Raw genomic sequence first — 17,678 nt, 5'->3', positions numbered from 1 at the left:
AACCTTTAATAGCAACACAATTTTGGACACAAATAAACATTTATATATGGCTCTTGAGGGCTCTGAAGTGAAGTGTACTTCTTAAGCTGAATCCATCAATCAAAGTCAATCAAAGTTTCTTGTTCTTTTGTCTCAGAGGGCTTTACAGTTGATCCAGAACATGAATACGTCGGAGATTCCCGGAGCTGTAAGCTTTTAAAAATATTTATTGAAGAGAGAACAGTCACTGTGTTTCTCCTTGTAGGGGAGAGCGGGGTAATGTGAGACATTTTTTACATTTGCTCTCCTGTAGGCGAGCTAAAATGATATATCAGTAAAATTTACACATTTCCCATTAATTCAGGATGTTTCCTAGCACTGGAAATGATCAGAATGTCTTCAGGACAAAGGGCAGTGAAAATATGATTGTTTTTTAAAAAGTGGTCTTGTGTCTCACTTTACCCCAGCTAAGGGGTGAACTGAGACAGACTAGAGAAATCAAGGGGGTAAAGTGAACCACTTACCTTTTCCACTTTTAAACTACCAAAACAACACATGTTGTAACAGTTAGAATCCTGACAGATAGATTGACAACCACACATTCCAAAACTAATGTCGGATGCGCAACATAATCATGGGGATTGGTCAATTTAGCACATTTTTTAAACAAAGTAACTCCAAACAAAGTCAAATACAACATAATATATTTCAAAGTGCTTTAATAAACATTCAATTAACCCTTTAACCAGTTAGATTAGAACACGATATGATATGAACATCAGCCGCATATTTAAACAAGGCCTACTCTACATTCCAGCCCTGAAGGTTACAGGGAAAGGTGAAGAGTTGCTCTCTCCGTGTTGTTCCTCGAGGCCTATTAGGTTGAGGCAGCTTCTTCACCACATCACCTTTAGGAACATGTGCCACATCCTTTTCTTTCATAGCAAACGTGGGTCTCTCCCACTCTCTGTTGTTTCCCTGGGTTTTTCTGAGGAATTGGGTTAGTATTTCGTCCCCCTCAACCTTCTCAACCATGCCAACATAACGTATACTTCGGTGTTTTGTGGCAAAGTTGACGAGGACGAAGTCACCCACGGACAGATCTTTGTTTCCGGGGTCACTCCTCTCATCTTCAGAGCTCTCAAAATCATCCTCAAATGGGACAGGGTCATCACTCTCCTCCGAGCTGCTATCTATGATTTTCTTCTTGGGTGCCTTCTTTTTCGGTTTTCCCTTTTCTTTGCTATTTTGCTTTTTCCCTGCCAGTTTCTTTTGTCTCTCTTCATAAGCCTGTTCTATGATTTGCTTCTCTGGAGTATCTGTTAAGATGGCTGTCTTCACACACTTTCGTTTTGTTTGTCCTCTGGGGGGACATTTTGGAAGTGGTATGATTTCCTGAGGAGACACATATCCAGATCGTGAGACAGCTGGCGAGGCACATCCATGTGGACCATGCAAAGTGGATGGAATAGCATCAGCGAGTGGAATAGCATCTGCAGCAGGTGGTTCATCTGCAGGGGGTGGATAATCTGCAGGCCGTGGACCATCCGGATCATCTGAAGTGGATGGACCAGTGGATGCAGGCCGCAGCTCAGGGTTTGGCCGGTCTGACACCATGGATGGTGCAAACGCCTCCTCAGGGAAAATATCTCTGTTATATGGGAAGATCCCAGTGGACTTGAAGCCAGAGGTGATATTGCGTGTGTCACTGCTGACAAGAAGGCCTCGTTCACAAATCCTGCAATCTGATAGATGGAGACTGTTTTGCCAGGGTTAGATCTCATCCACCCATCAAGAGCTCGGCTGTATATGGTCTTGAACGGGCCATACACCGTCACGTCGAGAGGCTGCAAGCGATGGGATGTGTGGGGTGGGAGGGTGAGCAGAACAATACCATTACTCTTTGCTTTCTCCACTGCCTTGAGTGAGATGTGAGCTCTCAGATTATCCAGGATTAGCAGCATGGGATGGTCAGGAGTGCACTTAGTGTGCTTTATCAAGTGATCGAGGAACTCAGGCCAGGTGTCTTCGTTCATCCATCCTGTTCTGGTGGAGGCACCTTTGGCTCCTGGAGGTGCTCCTATCATGAAGTCGTCCTTAAACCTAACTCTGGGGAAGACAAACATGGGAGGTATGGCATTCCCAGCAGCATTCACTGCACACACCACAGTCACCAGTTCTCCTCTCTCAGCTGATGTGATAGAACCAACTTGCTTTTTCCCTTTCTCTGTCACAACCTGAATCAAGTAGAAAGTTTAGAATCAATGGCATGTGCAATCAGTAGGCTACTATTGGTCTAAAGGTACATTTTATTTTGTTGCAGTCCATTCATTTTTTTCTAGTTCACAGGCTCACAACATTACTAATAGCATTAGTTTCAGCATTCTGCCAATAGCTAGCTGGTCATTATCACAAGCCACTCAGTATCAGTCTGCTGCTCTCTAGTAGCTTACCTGCCGTGGCTTTTGTACTGTAAAGACGCCTGTTTCATCCACATTGTAAATCATGTGTGGAGGAAATGTGTGTCTGTTAAAGAAGAGAGGCAATGGAAGAACCTTATCAGAATCAAAACCAAATCTTACAGGTAAAGCCTCCATAAAACATTTGCAACTAAAGAATTAATTCTGTCACCTGTCCATCACTACAGCCAGATTTGTAAAGAACTCCCCCACTGTAGTCTTATTGAAGGCTGTAGCCCTTCCCAGGGATGTTGCCTCCGGAGTTCGGACAGAGAGATGGCGACGGGCTAGAAAGCTGCCAAACCACTCTACTCCTAAAGAGTGGACAATTCGTTATTATAAGATAAGCTTTGTGGCAAGATCAGTTGGCCTAAGTTGACCTACAGAATCATGTGATCTCTTGCGCACCCTAGCCTACCTGCACATTGTTTCTCCATCCAATTGGCAGGGACAGGGATATGGTTTTTGTCTGCATATTCAAATGCCAGTTCACGGCACTTAACTGGAGCAAGGCCATGGAACTGGTCAGCCAGTTGTTTTAAATGTTGGGCAAGCTCCTCCTCCATCTCATCTGTCAGTATTCTTTTTGCCTCAGCTACTGCACCCCAGGCTACTGATTTAACTCTCCCTTTCTCTATTTTCTTAATGAATCTTTGGAGGGTTGTCTTGTCGATATTTCGTTCCTTTCCTGCTTGTCTTAAGGACTTCTTTCCTTGCATGACCTCTGCAGCTGCACTCTCCATCTCTGTGAGGGGTGTTTGGCCCCAAGCTGTCTTCCTGATGTATCGTCTTGGCATGATGACTTTTCTACAATGTTTATGACATTAAAATTAAAACATATGTATTGTAATATTAGACTAAAATATATATAAGACTAAACTTAACTTGTGCTTCATGTCGGGGTAAAGTGAGTCAGCGTCTCACTTTACCCCACAGCATCTGTCTCACTTTACCCCACAGCCACCATTTTAGAAAAAACAACATCTCTAGGCAATTCAGGCTAATCTTTAACTAGCATCAATCACATGGTTTTATATGTTGGAAGTTCATCAACATGTATGATATAAGTTTTTCAACCTGAATCAATGTGCTTTGATACTACAGTTGATTACGTTCGCAGTAAGAAAATTTACTTTTACATGCAACAAACACATTTTTGTGAAAAAAAATACTTACCACAGAACCAGCACCAAGTTCTCCTTCATGACAAGTGGGGGGTGGGAAGGGGTTGAAAACATTATGGTCACATGACCGCAAATTTGTTTCTTTGCCTAGTTACAGCGGGTGTCTCACATTACCCGGTGTCCCACATTACCCCGCTCTCCCCTACTGTCTACAACGTGACACAAAGCTTCCAAATAAAAGTGGGACTGGTCAGAGGAAGTCAAATAAAATATGATAGCAAGTCAAAGATATTGTTAAAGACACGTGCACTTTCAGAGCAATTGAAAGTACATTTGTTATAAATGTTGTTGTATCCACAGAATACAAGGCTACCAAATAAAACAACATGGACTAGCTCCATGGCATAATGCCGAAACCCGCAAAAATAAAGCAAAAGTCGAGACAACTTGAAAGGATATGGCGTTCCACTAAACTTGAAGAATCTCGTTTAATTTGGCATATTACTCTCAATGAATATAAGAAAGCATTGTGTAAAGCGAGAGCAGCTTACTACTCTTAAGCGTCATACCCTACCGGGCGCATTTCAGAAGCATTTCAGAAGCGGAGCGACTGCCTGCCGGCTCGCAGTTTTTGTTGATTTGGGCATATTTCCTGGACAGGCTACTTTGTACAGACAAAGTTGATAATAATTGTAATATTCCAGTTATAAACAACATGAATCAAAGATGTGTTGCTGTATTTTAGTGGTAAAAAAATGCATTCATCATCATAATTATTCTATTTTACACAGTGCCTGTAAACCGGAGGAGAACGCTGGCATTTGTCCTCCTACTTGAAAGAATACAGAGGGATAGGGTCTGCAAAATTAGTTTATTTTGGGGATGAGCCGGATGCTCTGACCGGTCCACTTCCTGCCCGGCGCCTCTGCAACGCCTCGCGTCGGAAAATAGACTTGAATCTTATTTTTGCGCCGAGACGCTTCTGGGACGCTTCTGAGCCGTAACACGACGCGTCTGGTGGAATAGCACCCATTGACTAGAGTGGCCGCGATCTTTGCGAACGCCGCAGCGCAGCCGTAACGTGGCCGTAACGTGACGCAGACGGACCCGGTGGAATCTAGGGGTAAGGGAGTCCATGTACGTAGACACGTTAGTTTTGCTGCCATAGGCTTTAGACTGTCGGGGGACACCTTACTTCTTCCTTCTGTCTGTACCTGTGTACGCTCATGTTCTGAATAACCCAGCTTCCCCCAAATTTATTTTTGGTGTCTATCTACGCCGGGATCCTGAGTCGTGACTGAACCTGTTGCTGCGGTCCTGAATCCTCTATCATGAGTTCTGGATTTTGGTCCTGGACTTCGAGTCGTGCCTGAACCTATCGCTGTGGTCCTGCCTGACTCTCACTACTTCCCTGATGGCTCCCACAGGATTGTTGACATCCTCGTGGATTCATCTTCTTATTATAGACACATGCATTTCCAAACATTTGGTCTACCTATGCTGTAAAATGTATTATCTCTTCAATTTACACACGGCATCTATTTCACGTCTGTCCATCCTGGGAGAGGGATCCCTCCTCTGTTGCTCTCCCTGAGGGTTCTCCCATGTTCCCATTTAAACTGTGGGGTTTTTCTCTGGAAGTTTCGATGTGAGGGTCCAAGGACAGAGGGTGTCGTATTGTCATACTGATATTCGTACAAACTGTGTACACTGAGACAAATGTAACATTTTGTGATATTGGGCTATATAAATAAACATTGATTGATTGATTGATATTTCCATATTTATTCCTATATTTATTTCCACATTTGTTTATTCCTGTATTTTTTATTCCTGTATTTATGCTTTTATTTATTTTGCACTCATGTCATGATCTGTCCTCTACTGAAGAGGATTAGGGCCATATGAATGTATTTTTTGGGGGATGTGAAAAATTATGTTTTTTTTTGTTCTGAGAAAAAAGTCGGAATTTGGAAAATGTTTTCACATCCCCACATTTGTTTTCTTCATGTGGCCCTAATCGTCCTCCATACATGAGTGCAATGCATTTTAGTGGATAAAAGACAACGCTGCACGCTCTGGGTATGGTGGTCCTTCATCTGCCTGCAGGGGCGCTGTCGGTGCGTTTTCTGCAGACTGATCATATGACAGCTGCCTGCGTCCCACTTCCCTTCCTCGCTGGAAAACGCCACATCTGACAGGGAGGGAGAGACAGACACTACCGTGGGGGAGTGTGGACACCGACCTGAAGATGCTGGCCCTAGTGAACCGGCTGCTGGACTGGTTTAAGACTCTGTTTTGGAAGGAGGAGATGGAGCTGACGCTGGTTGGCCTCCAGTACTCGGGAAAAACTACATTTGTAAACGTGATCGCTGTAAGTCTTCAGCTGCTAGCCACCTTGCTAGGGGCAGTGCTAATACTATTAGCGCTAATAATGGGATAAGAGTTAGGCTAACTAGGTAATGCTACACTGTCTGGGTCTTCGGGTACAAAAACAATGTGACGTTGATATGTTGTTTAGGACAGAAGCATCCATAAAAACAAACCTGGACATGAGGAAGAGTGTCAACAAGTCAGCTGAGCTAACTAGTTTTCTGCTGGAGGGTCGTCGTCGGCTAGTGGCTAATTATGTTAGGATTGTTTAGCATGCTGAAACCTGAACGCAACATACACATATATGCCTTGCTGTGGTAAAATTGCATCACTTACTAGCTGTAGGGTCGTGTTATAGCGAGTACAAAGCTGTCAGACAGGAAGGTAACTGAGAACATGTTGAACCTTTCAGCCACTGCTGACTACATACGTTACAGGTGTCCTGCAACAGGTTAAAAATGACCTCCTCCGCAAAAAACAAATGATTTTTTTTACAGATTTTAGGAGCCTAGAACAAAAAGTAAATCTGTAGCTGAGTTAGTTTTTTTTTGTTTTAACATATTATTTGGACATATTTACAAAAATATCCATGTCTCAGTTGTTGTTGGTGTTAGTGTCTGAGAACAGGTTGCAAGTGGCATATTAAAAAGTGATATAAAGCTTAACAACTTTACAAGACTCATACTGCAGCAGCTTTAATGCAAATTGTGGTCGTGGTCAGATTGTATCTTTGACCTCATGTGACTGCGGCTGCAGAGCATCCTTTCTTGCCAGGCCATTTCTCTTGTGCAACTCTGCAACTTTGTGCAATTTGCCAACATTTCTCAAAGGTTTATAGTGGAGCAACTTTTCTTTGGCTAATAATCAGACAGAAACTGAGTTTTCAGCAGCATATTGTGAAAAGTAAGCTTAAGTTTCTCTGCTTTGTTTTGAGTTGCTTATCAGTTTGATTCATAAATGAAAAATCAAACACCTAAACTAATCAGACAGAACTGGACGATTGAAAGATTTAATTGCAAAGTCAAAAAGAAGAAAGAAAACTAGTGCATAGTATTTTTTAGTGCAGAAACGTTTTGTTTACTAAGCATCAGATAGTCGGTGTCTGAGGAGGAAATGTGTGTTTTTTGTGGTTGGAACAAAACTAAGATCCTTCTTTCACACACGCGTAAGAGATGGCAGCCTCTGACACAGAGGAGTGAATTAATGCTTATTGTGGGGGTGGTTCCTCCTTCCTCAGTCATGAGACTGCTGCACTCATTTCCACTTAGCTTCATCAGGTGACTCCTGCAAGTCATGTGCTGTGAAATGTGCGTACAGCAGCCCGCTGGTTTATAAAAGAGGGCAGGGAGAAGGGCGAGACACAGCTTGGGAGTTTAATGTTAAAGGGGAATGCCACTGATTCTGTATGCTGAGTGACACTTCAGTTTGCAAAATGAGCAATCACAAAAGCCACAATACGTTGAGAAAAACATCTGGTTTTAGTGTTTTAAAGTATTTATCTTGGTTTGTTGATTTGCTTTAGGAGAACATATTGGCGTTTCACAAATAGAAGTACCTGCCTTTTAACAGTTTTGGACACAGTAACACATAAACTAGATTTGAGTGTTTTTTCTATCATTTTTTAAACCTTTTCTGTACCCCATTTAAATCTTGAAGTGGACCTATCATGCTATATTTGAATAATATAGTGTAGGACCATACCTATATAAGGCATATTTATACTTTTTATTTTTCAAAATACCAAACAGATCATGCATTTTAGCCATTCCTCATTTCGCTCAATGTAACAGTCTTTGCATGGGCTGATTCTGTGAGAACAGCACCATCTACAGGCCTGGCATATGTACTACAGCGTCTCCAGCGCTTTCGAACGGCAATGTCTGTGGCTGTCTCCTCCTGATTGGTGGAATTGGCCCAATAGCCGTAGCGCCACTTCTGTGACGTCACAGAAGTATTCAAATCTGGATCAGTCTGTATCAGATCCGTTGCAGCCCCTTTTTAAGAGATTTGGGTATGGAGGAAAATAGAGAGGGTTGTGTTTTCTGACACTTGGTGAGTTCCCTGGAACACCGGGGAGTCGGGGACACATATTCATGCATAAAAGACCTACAAAAGTGCATTTTGCATGATAGGTCACCTTTAAATACTGTATGATGAGAAGTATTACACTGTAAGCTATGTTATAATAAAGGTATGTAAACAAGTGAAAGTACAAGAGATCCAGTGCAGCATGTCATAATGACAATACATTTGTTCAATTAGAGATTATTTTATAGTTTATTTTAATATGGATGCATAAAACGGTTAGGTGATCAAAAACTCTGTAATACTGTGTTCTCTGTCCTCTTACTGGGCTGGAACATAATGGATTATGTTTTATGGATATCTTTCTTTGTATGAAATGGCCATCTGCAGCTTTATTATTCTGTTTTTATTGTCAGTTTTATTTTAAGATGTATTTTTACTTATGTATTTATTTTCAGTCTGGGCATTTCAGTGAAGACATGATCCCTACGGTGGGGTTCAATATGAGGAAGGTCACCAAAGGAAACGTCACCATAAAGGTATTTCAATCCTTCTACTGTCAGTGCAGTGTAACTGTAAATAACCTTTTTAATACAAAGAGGAAGTTATAATTAAAATATGAATATCACATGAAGATGTGCCTGTCATTCTGTAGATCTGGGACATAGGAGGGCAGCCAAGGTTCAGGAGCATGTGGGAGCGGTACTGTCGGGGGGTTAATTCAATCGTGTGAGTATATCAGTTTCAATCTTCATCTTTGTCTGCCAAACATAATAAATGGTAACAAGCTCTTGAAATGGACGTAGTGTACTTTTAATGTATGTAAAACACATTTAAATAATTTTGGTCTTGCTCATTTCTAGGTACATGGTTGACGCAGCAGATCAAGAAAAGGTGGAGGCATCTAGAAACGAGCTTCATAATTTATTAGACAAACCTCAGTTGCAAGGAATTCCTGTAAGTGTTTTCCAGAAACCAATATTCTATTTCTGCACCAGTTATGCAGAACTGTGTGTGGGTTTTAACAACTATTACTTGCTGCAGTTGCTTATTTAAATAGTCTTGTTTTTTTTAGGTTTTGGTACTCGGTAACAAAAGGGATCTCCCCAGTGCTCTAGATGAAAAGCAGCTCATTGAGAAATTGTAAGTATGACAAATGGTGCAAAGTTGTTATCAATTTAATTAAATTAGAGCTGAGGCCCAGTTTTGCACTGTTTTATATGTACTTTAGTGCACTGTAGTATCTTTCTGTCATGAAATTGCCCTTTTAGTTCCTTGTTTAATGGTTATATGGAAAGATTATTTAGGACTCAATATCAGAATATCATTATTTCAAACTGTGTACAAGGTCTGGAGTTAAGTTACTATTTCCTTGCATTGAACATTTCTACAGTCTATTAATGTTCCTTGTCTGACACGTGTGGAAAACTTTAAATATTTTCATTAAACCTATATGCCTGACTTTTTCTTAATGTAGGAAATTGCAATAAAACATATAATAATTCTTAATATTAGGAAAGCAACCTGCATGAAGGAAGGTATCTGGAAATGGTTCCCTGCCTGACCATATGAAAACTTTTCATTTCATCTGGTTTGCTTTTTCCTCCATCAGCTGAACCAACATGTCTGCCTCTTACCTATGCAGCCTATGCTAATGACAATGCAATTTCCTCTGACATCTACTGGTAAAACTGTTGCTATGTGAAGCAGGAAATGGCTCCATCTGCTGTCATGTTAGAAATATGTGCAGAGTTGTTGCATAAGCTGCCTATGAGTGAGATTGATTGTCAGCCTGATAGCAAACTTCTTATATTTGTGCCCCCTTTTCCCCTTCAAAGGAATCTGGCAGCCATTCAGGACAGAGAGATATGCTGCTACTCCATTTCCTGCAAAGAGAAAGACAACATTGGTGAGTTGCAGTGATTGAACTCAATTTCAGAGTCTGGCATATGTCAATGACTAGCGAGAGGAAAACAAAAATATGCATGATATGAAGCTGCAATGACCGTGTGATCAAATATTGCAATACGGATATCTTTGTCCTTTTGGCTAAGCAGTTTATTAAAGACTAACTTATAAATCGTCAAAAATAAAAAGCGTACATCTGTGCTTCATGGCTATTGTGACAGCTATTGTCTCTGTGAAGTGTTTTAGGGTGCCTTCACACCTAATAGTCTGTTTTCTGGTGCGCACCAGACCACAGTTTGTTACATTTTTTCATTTTTCACAAGGTTCGGTTTGCGTTCACACAAAACTCAAACGGACTATAAACTTTAAACACAAGTCATGTTCACGGAAATGCTGTTCAACCATTGGTCAGACATTAAGGGGGTAAAAACGCAAATCCCGGCAATTTCTACCAGAGCCTCCGCCATGGAGCATCAGCACTTTCGGCAGGTTATTCTCATGCTGCTGTTAATCTGGAGATCAACAGACATTAGCGGCCCGCGCATATGATTATATAATCAGACAACGTCCATTAAAAAACATTATAACACATATAATGAGAGACGTTCTGCAGTAAGGAGGGGCGTTTCACCGACGACAGGTGTTCTTACTTTTATGTAGTTGACGGAGAAATTTTACTTTACACGACACTGTTCAACACTTCATTCTGCTTCACTCTTTAACTAAACAACCGCGGATGTCTTGAAAGACTCTTTCGCTAAATATTTTGAAGATATACGCGTTCTTGTGACACGTAAATACTACGCTTCCTATGTTTTGGTGCGGACTGCGTTCACACCAGCAATGAACCGCTCCAGAGTTCGCAAGCAAGCGCTCCGAGACCACCTATTTTAGCGGACCAGAGTCCGGTTGTTTAGTTCACTTAAGAGGTCTCGGACTGCGTTCACACCGACCCAAATGAACCGCACCAAGCGGCTAAACGCACCAGGGTTCGATTCAACCGGACTATACAAGGCAGGTGTGAACGCACTCTTATGCTGCGTTCAGACCGGACGAGATGCGATGTTTGGGGGCGGCGCGATTACATGTAAAGTCAATGCAGAGACGCGGACAGACGCAAATTCGCTCCGATGGCGAGCATGAACATCAGCCATTAGCTGTTAGCAGTTAGCACAAAGAGATCACAGCTCCTCATATCTGTTCAGAAACTGTACAAAAGTTAAACAAGTACAAACATCTTGTTTGAATGATGTGAGTAAACACAGCTGGCAGCCGCGGTGAAACTCGAGCGATTAGAACGAAGGGAATATTCGCATCGCGTCCGGTGTGAACGGACAATTAAACTAGAGCGATGCGATAGGAGCGTTTAGAGCGAAGCAAATATTCGCATTGCATCCGGTGTGAACGTAGCATTAGTGTCTGCTTGTAATAGCAATTTTTGTTAGAATTGGCTGAATAATACATCGATGCTAGGGCTGCAACAAACGACTAATTTGATAATCGATTAATCTATCGATTAATGAAACGATTAATCGACTACTCGGACTGTTACTGTATGCCTTGCACAATTTCTCAAACGCTCTTATTTAGCCATCAACTTTTAGATTTAGCTTGAGGTTGTTTTAGGCATGTGGAAACTAACAATGAAGACAATAAAGATGAATACTTGATTAAAAAATACATATATTATTAAACTAACTAAACACATTTTGAACAAAATTAACATTGCTTTTTATTTAAATTAAATAAATATATTTCACATCAAAAGAAACAACAGTGTTTTAAAAAATCGTATTAAATAATGTGATGACAGAATTGTAAACAGAATAGCTGAAACTTTAAGAAAATAAATAACTCAGTTACCTCTAATCACTAACCCATGTTTGTATAATTGAGTTAACTCCGTGTGTTGCTGCTAGCATACATAACACCTGACGTGGAAACGTTACTCGTGGATGGGGCTGCAGAGCTACTAGAAAGACAGTCGAACCCGGTGCATTCCTCCGTCTGAATGTGGTGCACTTTTGCGAAATGTTTAGAAAAATTGCTTGTTACCGCCCTTACATGCTAAACTCTTATTGCACTTTTGGCAACGAGCATTGTCCACATCGAGACGGTTTAACCAAACCTCGGAACGCGTTCTCTCCGCCATCTCCGCAGTGTGTTGCTGCATGTAGCAGCTGCGTGTGTGTAAACTGCCCCGCCCCCTCCCACACAGACGGGGGAGAGAGAGATCTCCTCTGATCGAAAATACATCATAGACGCATTTGTTTGTCTTTTTGCATGTTAGAAACGAGTTGGCGACACTAAGAATGCGATATAATGTTTTTGTAGCAATAATACATCGATTAGTTGTTGAACCCCTAATGCTCAGACTGATTCTGTGTTTCTTTGATTCCAGACATAACACTTCAGTGGCTCATCCAGCACTCAAAATCCAGGAGGAGCTGAAAATGCAGGAGTTGTTTTCAGCTGTGTATTGCCATGTAACTGTTATGCCACCAGCGGCCCCCCCCCCCACCCATCACCTGTTGTATTTTCAACTCACATGCTGCTCTATTCTGCTTGTGACACACACTTTCCCCCTTTTCACTTAGTAGTTATTTCACAAACCCTGAGAATGATCAACTAAAAAATGTTATTCTGGTATCAGATGTAAAGAACATTATTGGCATTATTGTCCTGTAAAGCTTTGGAGTCAGAACATAATTTGGAATATATTTGTCATAATTTAGGCATTACCCGGCTGATCATACCCAGTGGTTCATAACACTAATCTGGGGTATACAAAAACAACCTCCTAAAGAAGGGTTGATTACAAGAAATGTTCTTCACAATGTCACATATGACGCCAGCAGACTGCTGACGAGACATGCAGCTCTTCCCACTTCTTTCTAGCTCTACTCTGTGATCGTATTTGAATGTCACCTTTAGCTTGATAACATCTTCTTCTTTCACGGAGATGTCTATTGTTTTAGAAAATGTGCAAGTCAATAGATGCAGGTCTGTACAAATGTTGAGCTATTCTGATTTTTACTGATGTGAGATGTGCGTGTATGAATATGTGATTTTATTTAAAGTCTGAAAGTTCTATAAGTAAAAATACGTGTACGGGGTCGTGTGGGTTATTTTGGCCTCAGTTTGTAAGTATCCACGGTGGAAGATGTTGTTTGTGCTGCCTCAAAGCTGAGAGAGTGGCAGAATTTAAAGTGCCTTGTGCAATGTCTCGCCTCTGCAGCCAAACAGCATGCAAGGTGTGCCTACCTGGGAAAAGTTAAAAAAAAAAAACACCACTATATATTCAACAAATAAAAAGGCTTGCTTTTTAATTTAAACTTTGTCCTGTGGTTTGTACACCTATATTTCATACATTTCATAAACATTAAATGCAAATGTGGTAACACTTTATATTAAGGTACACCATCAACTAGTTGTTAATTAACATGCATATTAGCACTATATTGGCTCTTTATTAGTCAATATAAAACACTTATTAATGCCTTATTCTACAAGTAATAGGCCATTAGTTGAGAGTTTTTCCTCAATAACCCTTTAATTATTCCTTATCTATTGCAAGTAAGGAAGTTGTTGTACATGAGCTTTGGTCTTAATATGCTCTCCTCAATATGTCTAAAAAACTCAAAATTAGGTATTTCTATCTAAGAATATGTTCCCTATTTTAAAGTGAAGTCTTGTTCATAACCAATAAGCTAATTTGACTCTAATTGACCTGAACAGGTTCCCTATTCTAAAGTTGCCTCCTCTTCACACTTTGTAAATACATTATAGCACACAACTACTGAAATGAACCTCAACAGTACATGAACAAAGTAGGCTCACGTTGAAATATCTGTTTTATTAATGAACCAGGAAAGAGAGGTTCAGACACATACCAAAACATGTCAAGTTTCTCCAAGGCTGAGAACATATATGCAGCCTGTACTTTTTAATAAAACAGATTTTTAACAGTTTATGTATATGTGATCATACTGTGTGACCTGCTTGTATGTATACAGGACTGTCTCAGAAAATTAGAATATTGTGATAAAGTTCTTTATTTTCTGTAATGCAATTAAAAAAACAAAAATGTCATACATTCTGGATTCATTACAAATCAACTGAAATATTGCAAGCCTTTTATTATTTTAATATTGCTGATTATGGCATACAGCTTAAGAAAACTCAAATATCCTATCTCTAAATATTAGAATATCATGAAAAAGTATACTAGTAGGGTGGTAAGTAGGTAGGTAATCACTTGAATCGTCTAATTAACTCGAAACACCTGCAAGGGTTTCCTGAGCCTTGAAAAACACTCAGCTTGGTTCAGTAAACTAAATCACAAGTATGGGGAAGACTGCTGATCTGACTGCTGTCCAGAGGACCGTCATTGACACCTTCCATCAGGAGGGTAAGACACAAAAAGAAATTTCTCAAAGAGCAAGCTGTTCACAGAGTGCAGTTTCAAAGCACATCCACAAAAAGTCTGTTGGAAGGGGGAAATGTGGCAGGAAACGCTGCACAACCAAGAGAGATGACCGCAGCCTTAACAGCATTGTGAAGAAGAGTCGCTTCCAGAATTTGGGGGAGCTTCAAAGACAGTGGACTGAAGCTGGAGTCCAGGTATCAAAAGTCACTGTTCACAGACGTGTCCGGGAAATGGGCTACAATAGCTGTATTCCCATGGTCAAGCCACTTCTGAACTCAAGACAACGGAAGAGGCGTCTGACTTGGGCTAAGGAAAAGAAGCACTGGACAGTTGCACAGTGGTCCAAAGTCCTCTTTTCAGACGAAAGCAAGTTTTGTATTTCATTTGGAAGTCAAGGCGCCAGAGTCTGGAGAAAGGCTGGAGAGGAGCAAAATCCAAGTTGCTTGAAATCCAGTGTGAAGTTCCCACAGTCAGCGATGGTTTGGGGAGCCATGTCAGCTGCTGGTGTTGGTCCACTGTGTTTCATCAAGCCCAGAGTAAATGCAGCTGTGTACCAAGAGATTTTAGAGCACTACATGCTTCCGTCTGCTGAAAAGCTCTATGGAGATGAGGAATTCATTTTCCAGCATGATCTGGCACCTGCCCACAGTGCCAAAACCACCAGTAACTGGTGTACTGACCATGGCATTACTGTCCTCGATTGGCCTGCAAATTCCCCTGACCTGAACCCCATAGAGAATATGTGGGGTATTGTGAAGAAGAAGCTGAAAGACACCAGACCCAACAATGCTAATGAGCTAAAGGCCGCTATTGAAGCATCCTGGGCATCCATAACACCTCAGCAATGCCACAGGCTGATTGCCTCCATGCCACGCCGCATTGATGCAGTAATCCGTGCAAAAGGATTCCCAACCAAGTACTGAGTGCATTAATGGACATTTTCAAATGTTTGATTGTGTTTTGCTGTTATAAATATTTTTTTTTTACTTGGTCTGAGGAACTATTCTAATTTTTTGAGATAGGATTTTTGAGTTTTCTTAAGCTGTATGCCATAATCAGCAATATTAAAATAATAAAAGGCTTGCAATATTTCAGTTGATTTGTAATGAATCCAGAATGTATGACATTTTTGTTTTTTTAATTGCATTACAGAAAATAAAGAACTTTATCACAATATTCTAATTTTCTGAGACAGTCCTGTACTTACACAATACTGTTCTCTCTATTTGTTGTACTGTGTCAGTGTGAACATAGATTAAACAGCCAGCCAAACTCTTTTGAGAGCCAGGGAATGAGCAGCCATGCTCCTTTATTGACTTATTTGCAGTCCACTGACATTCAAATAGAGTGAAACTATAAAAAAGAAGTTGCAAGGCACTTAATGATCTCATACATGCAAGTGTAACACACACAGATTACTTGTAGAATATGGTCATGCAGAATAAGGCATTAATAAGTGTTTTACAATGACTAATAAAGAGCCAATATACTGCTAATATGCATGTTAGTTAACAACTAGTTGATGGTGAATTTGTGTACCTTAATATGAAGTTGTACCGCTTATATAATAATACATTACATTTATAAAGCGCTTTTCCTGGTGCTTAAAGCGCTTACAAGCAAGTAAAACAAAAATAACAACAAAAGTAGAAAGTGGAGGAATAAGGGCAAGGGGTTAGTTGATTAGGAGTTGAAGGCAAGAGAGAAAAGGTGAGTTTTGAGGGATTGTTTGAATGATGTGAGAGTGTTGACGTGGCTGGGGAGGGAGTTCCAGAGTGTGGGGGGGGCTGCTGCGAAGGCCCTGTCACCCCAGGTCCGGAGCTTTGTCCTGATGGGCTGCAGTAGGTTAGCTTCAGCAGACCTGAGGCGATGGGTGGGGTTGTGTGGGGGGGGGGGGGGGGTGTTGTGGTCGGAGCGTCGGGTGGAGGTGAGCAAGCGGGCAGCTGAGTTTTGGACATATTGTAAAAAGAAATGTGTGAATGCAAGTGATCCAAAAAGTATGCTGTTGCAGTAATCCAGTCGGGATGTTATAAAGGCATGGATCAGAGTTTCAGCAGCGGTCGATGAGAGGGAGGGTCTAATGTGGGCCATGTTCTTTAAATGGAAGAATGCGTTTTTTGTGACCTAAATGATGAACTTTGATGTCTATGTGCCTTATTCTGTATTTGACATAATTGTTTCAATACAAAAAAATATATATAACTCAACATTTTGAGATTTCTTCTTCATGTGGCGCAACTAGGCTTCCATAGTCCACTGTCACAGGTCCATCCATCAATCTTCTCCCGCTTATCCGTGGTCGGGTCGCGGAGGTAGCAGTTCCAGCAGAAAGCCCCAAACTTTCCTTTCCCTGGCCACATCAACCAGCTCTGAATGGGGGATCCCAAGGTGCTCCCAGGCCAGCGAAGAGATACAATCCCTCCACCTGGTCCTCGGTCTCTTCCCAGCTGGATGTGCCTGGAACACCTCCCTAGGGAGGCGCCCAGGCGGCATCCTTACTAGGTGCTTGAACCACCTCAACTGGCTCCTTTCAACGCAAAGGAGGAGCGGTTAAACTCCGAGTCCCTCCCGGACTCATCCGCGATCTGTCACACAGGTGTATGGTGATAATGATTTGTTCTGCATTTGGGAGCTTTACCGGTTCCCAAACCAAATCCGATCACTTCAAAGCGAGTGGAGATGCCAGGGATTGAACCCGGGGCCTCATACATGCAAAGCATGCGCTCTACCACTGAGCTACATCCCCATTTGCAACCGAAAAGAACGTTACAGTTTACAACACGCATTTACTAAAAAATTAGACGTTGATTATACAAACATATATTTTAACTTGTCAAAGTCAAGTCCAATTCCAAGTCAACTTTATTGTCAATCTTTTTGCAGCAACAATCAATAATACAAAATAACAGTCACTTCAAAATCTCTGAGAATGTACATGTATGCAAACTTAAATGGGTCCAGCGAGGGGGGGAGGTCAGATTTGATTTGCTTCATGACTAAAGCACTTCATGATGGTTGAAGTCAGCGCGGCACGAGCCATGACCAGGCTGTGGTCAGCTGCAGCTCATTTGCCACAGAATCAGCACTTGCAAAAACAGGGCTGGAATACAGCATATAGAGCGAAATGAGGCATGGCTAAAATGCATGATCTGTTTGGTATTTTGAAAAAAAAACTTCACAGACATGTTTTATAGGTATGGCCCTACAATATATTATTCAAATATAGCATGATAGGTCCACTTTAAGTATTGTAGTTAACACATTTTGTGACATTTGCATCATTTCGTAAACTTGAGTATACACTGTACGTGTACACAGTATATTTAGATGATCACCATATTCCTATTTTCATATTTTAAAGTTAAAACCATACACTGTTGA

General features: G+C 41.2%; 2 protein-coding genes across 2 annotated transcripts; one reads left to right on the top strand and one right to left on the bottom strand.

The window, feature by feature from the left end:
* Positions 1-241: 241 nt before the first annotated feature.
* On the bottom strand, positions 242-3,584 carry LOC307040327 (uncharacterized protein). The gene is made up of 4 exons (XM_079683046.1): positions 2,857-3,584; positions 2,611-2,752; positions 2,433-2,505; positions 242-2,216 (listed from the first exon to the last, which is right to left on the bottom strand). The coding sequence occupies exons 1-4, from the start codon at positions 3,233-3,235 to the stop codon at positions 1,317-1,319; spliced, it is 1,494 nt and encodes a 497-aa protein (XP_079539172.1). The 5' UTR covers positions 3,236-3,584; the 3' UTR covers positions 242-1,316.
* Positions 3,585-5,680: 2,096 nt separating this feature from the next.
* On the top strand, positions 5,681-13,203 carry LOC307038609 (ADP-ribosylation factor-like protein 8B-A). Its single transcript, XM_079680128.1, has 7 exons — positions 5,681-5,936; positions 8,419-8,499; positions 8,616-8,689; positions 8,824-8,917; positions 9,036-9,103; positions 9,799-9,869; positions 12,270-13,203. Exons 1-7 carry the CDS (start codon positions 5,814-5,816, stop codon positions 12,317-12,319), a joined length of 561 nt encoding a protein of 186 aa, XP_079536254.1. The 5' UTR covers positions 5,681-5,813; the 3' UTR covers positions 12,320-13,203.
* Positions 13,204-17,678: the final 4,475 nt, after the last annotated feature.

The sequence above is a fragment of the Notothenia rossii genome (genome assembly GCF_949606895.1).
Source record: "Notothenia rossii genome assembly, chromosome: 5".
NCBI classification, from domain to species: domain Eukaryota; kingdom Metazoa; phylum Chordata; class Actinopteri; order Perciformes; family Nototheniidae; genus Notothenia; species Notothenia rossii.
Note: the sequence above shows the minus strand (reverse complement) of the source record. Positions and strands in the feature narration are given on the sequence as shown.

Coding starts and splice junctions, on each gene's coding strand:
- LOC307040327 (XM_079683046.1), bottom strand. CDS start 3,235: ATGCCAAGACGATACATCAGGAAGACAGCTTGGGGCCAAACACCCCTC. Junction 2,753..2,856: donor GATGGAGAAACAATGTGCAG/GTAGGCTAGGGT, acceptor TCCACTCTTTAG/GAGTAGAGTGGTTTGGCAGC. Junction 2,217..2,432: donor CAGTACAAAAGCCACGGCAG/GTAAGCTACTAG, acceptor TACTTGATTCAG/GTTGTGACAGAGAAAGGGAA.
- LOC307038609 (XM_079680128.1), top strand. CDS start 5,814: ATGCTGGCCCTAGTGAACCGGCTGCTGGACTGGTTTAAGACTCTGTTT. Junction 8,500..8,615: donor AAGGAAACGTCACCATAAAG/GTATTTCAATCC, acceptor GTCATTCTGTAG/ATCTGGGACATAGGAGGGCA. Junction 8,690..8,823: donor CGGGGGGTTAATTCAATCGT/GTGAGTATATCA, acceptor GCTCATTTCTAG/GTACATGGTTGACGCAGCAG.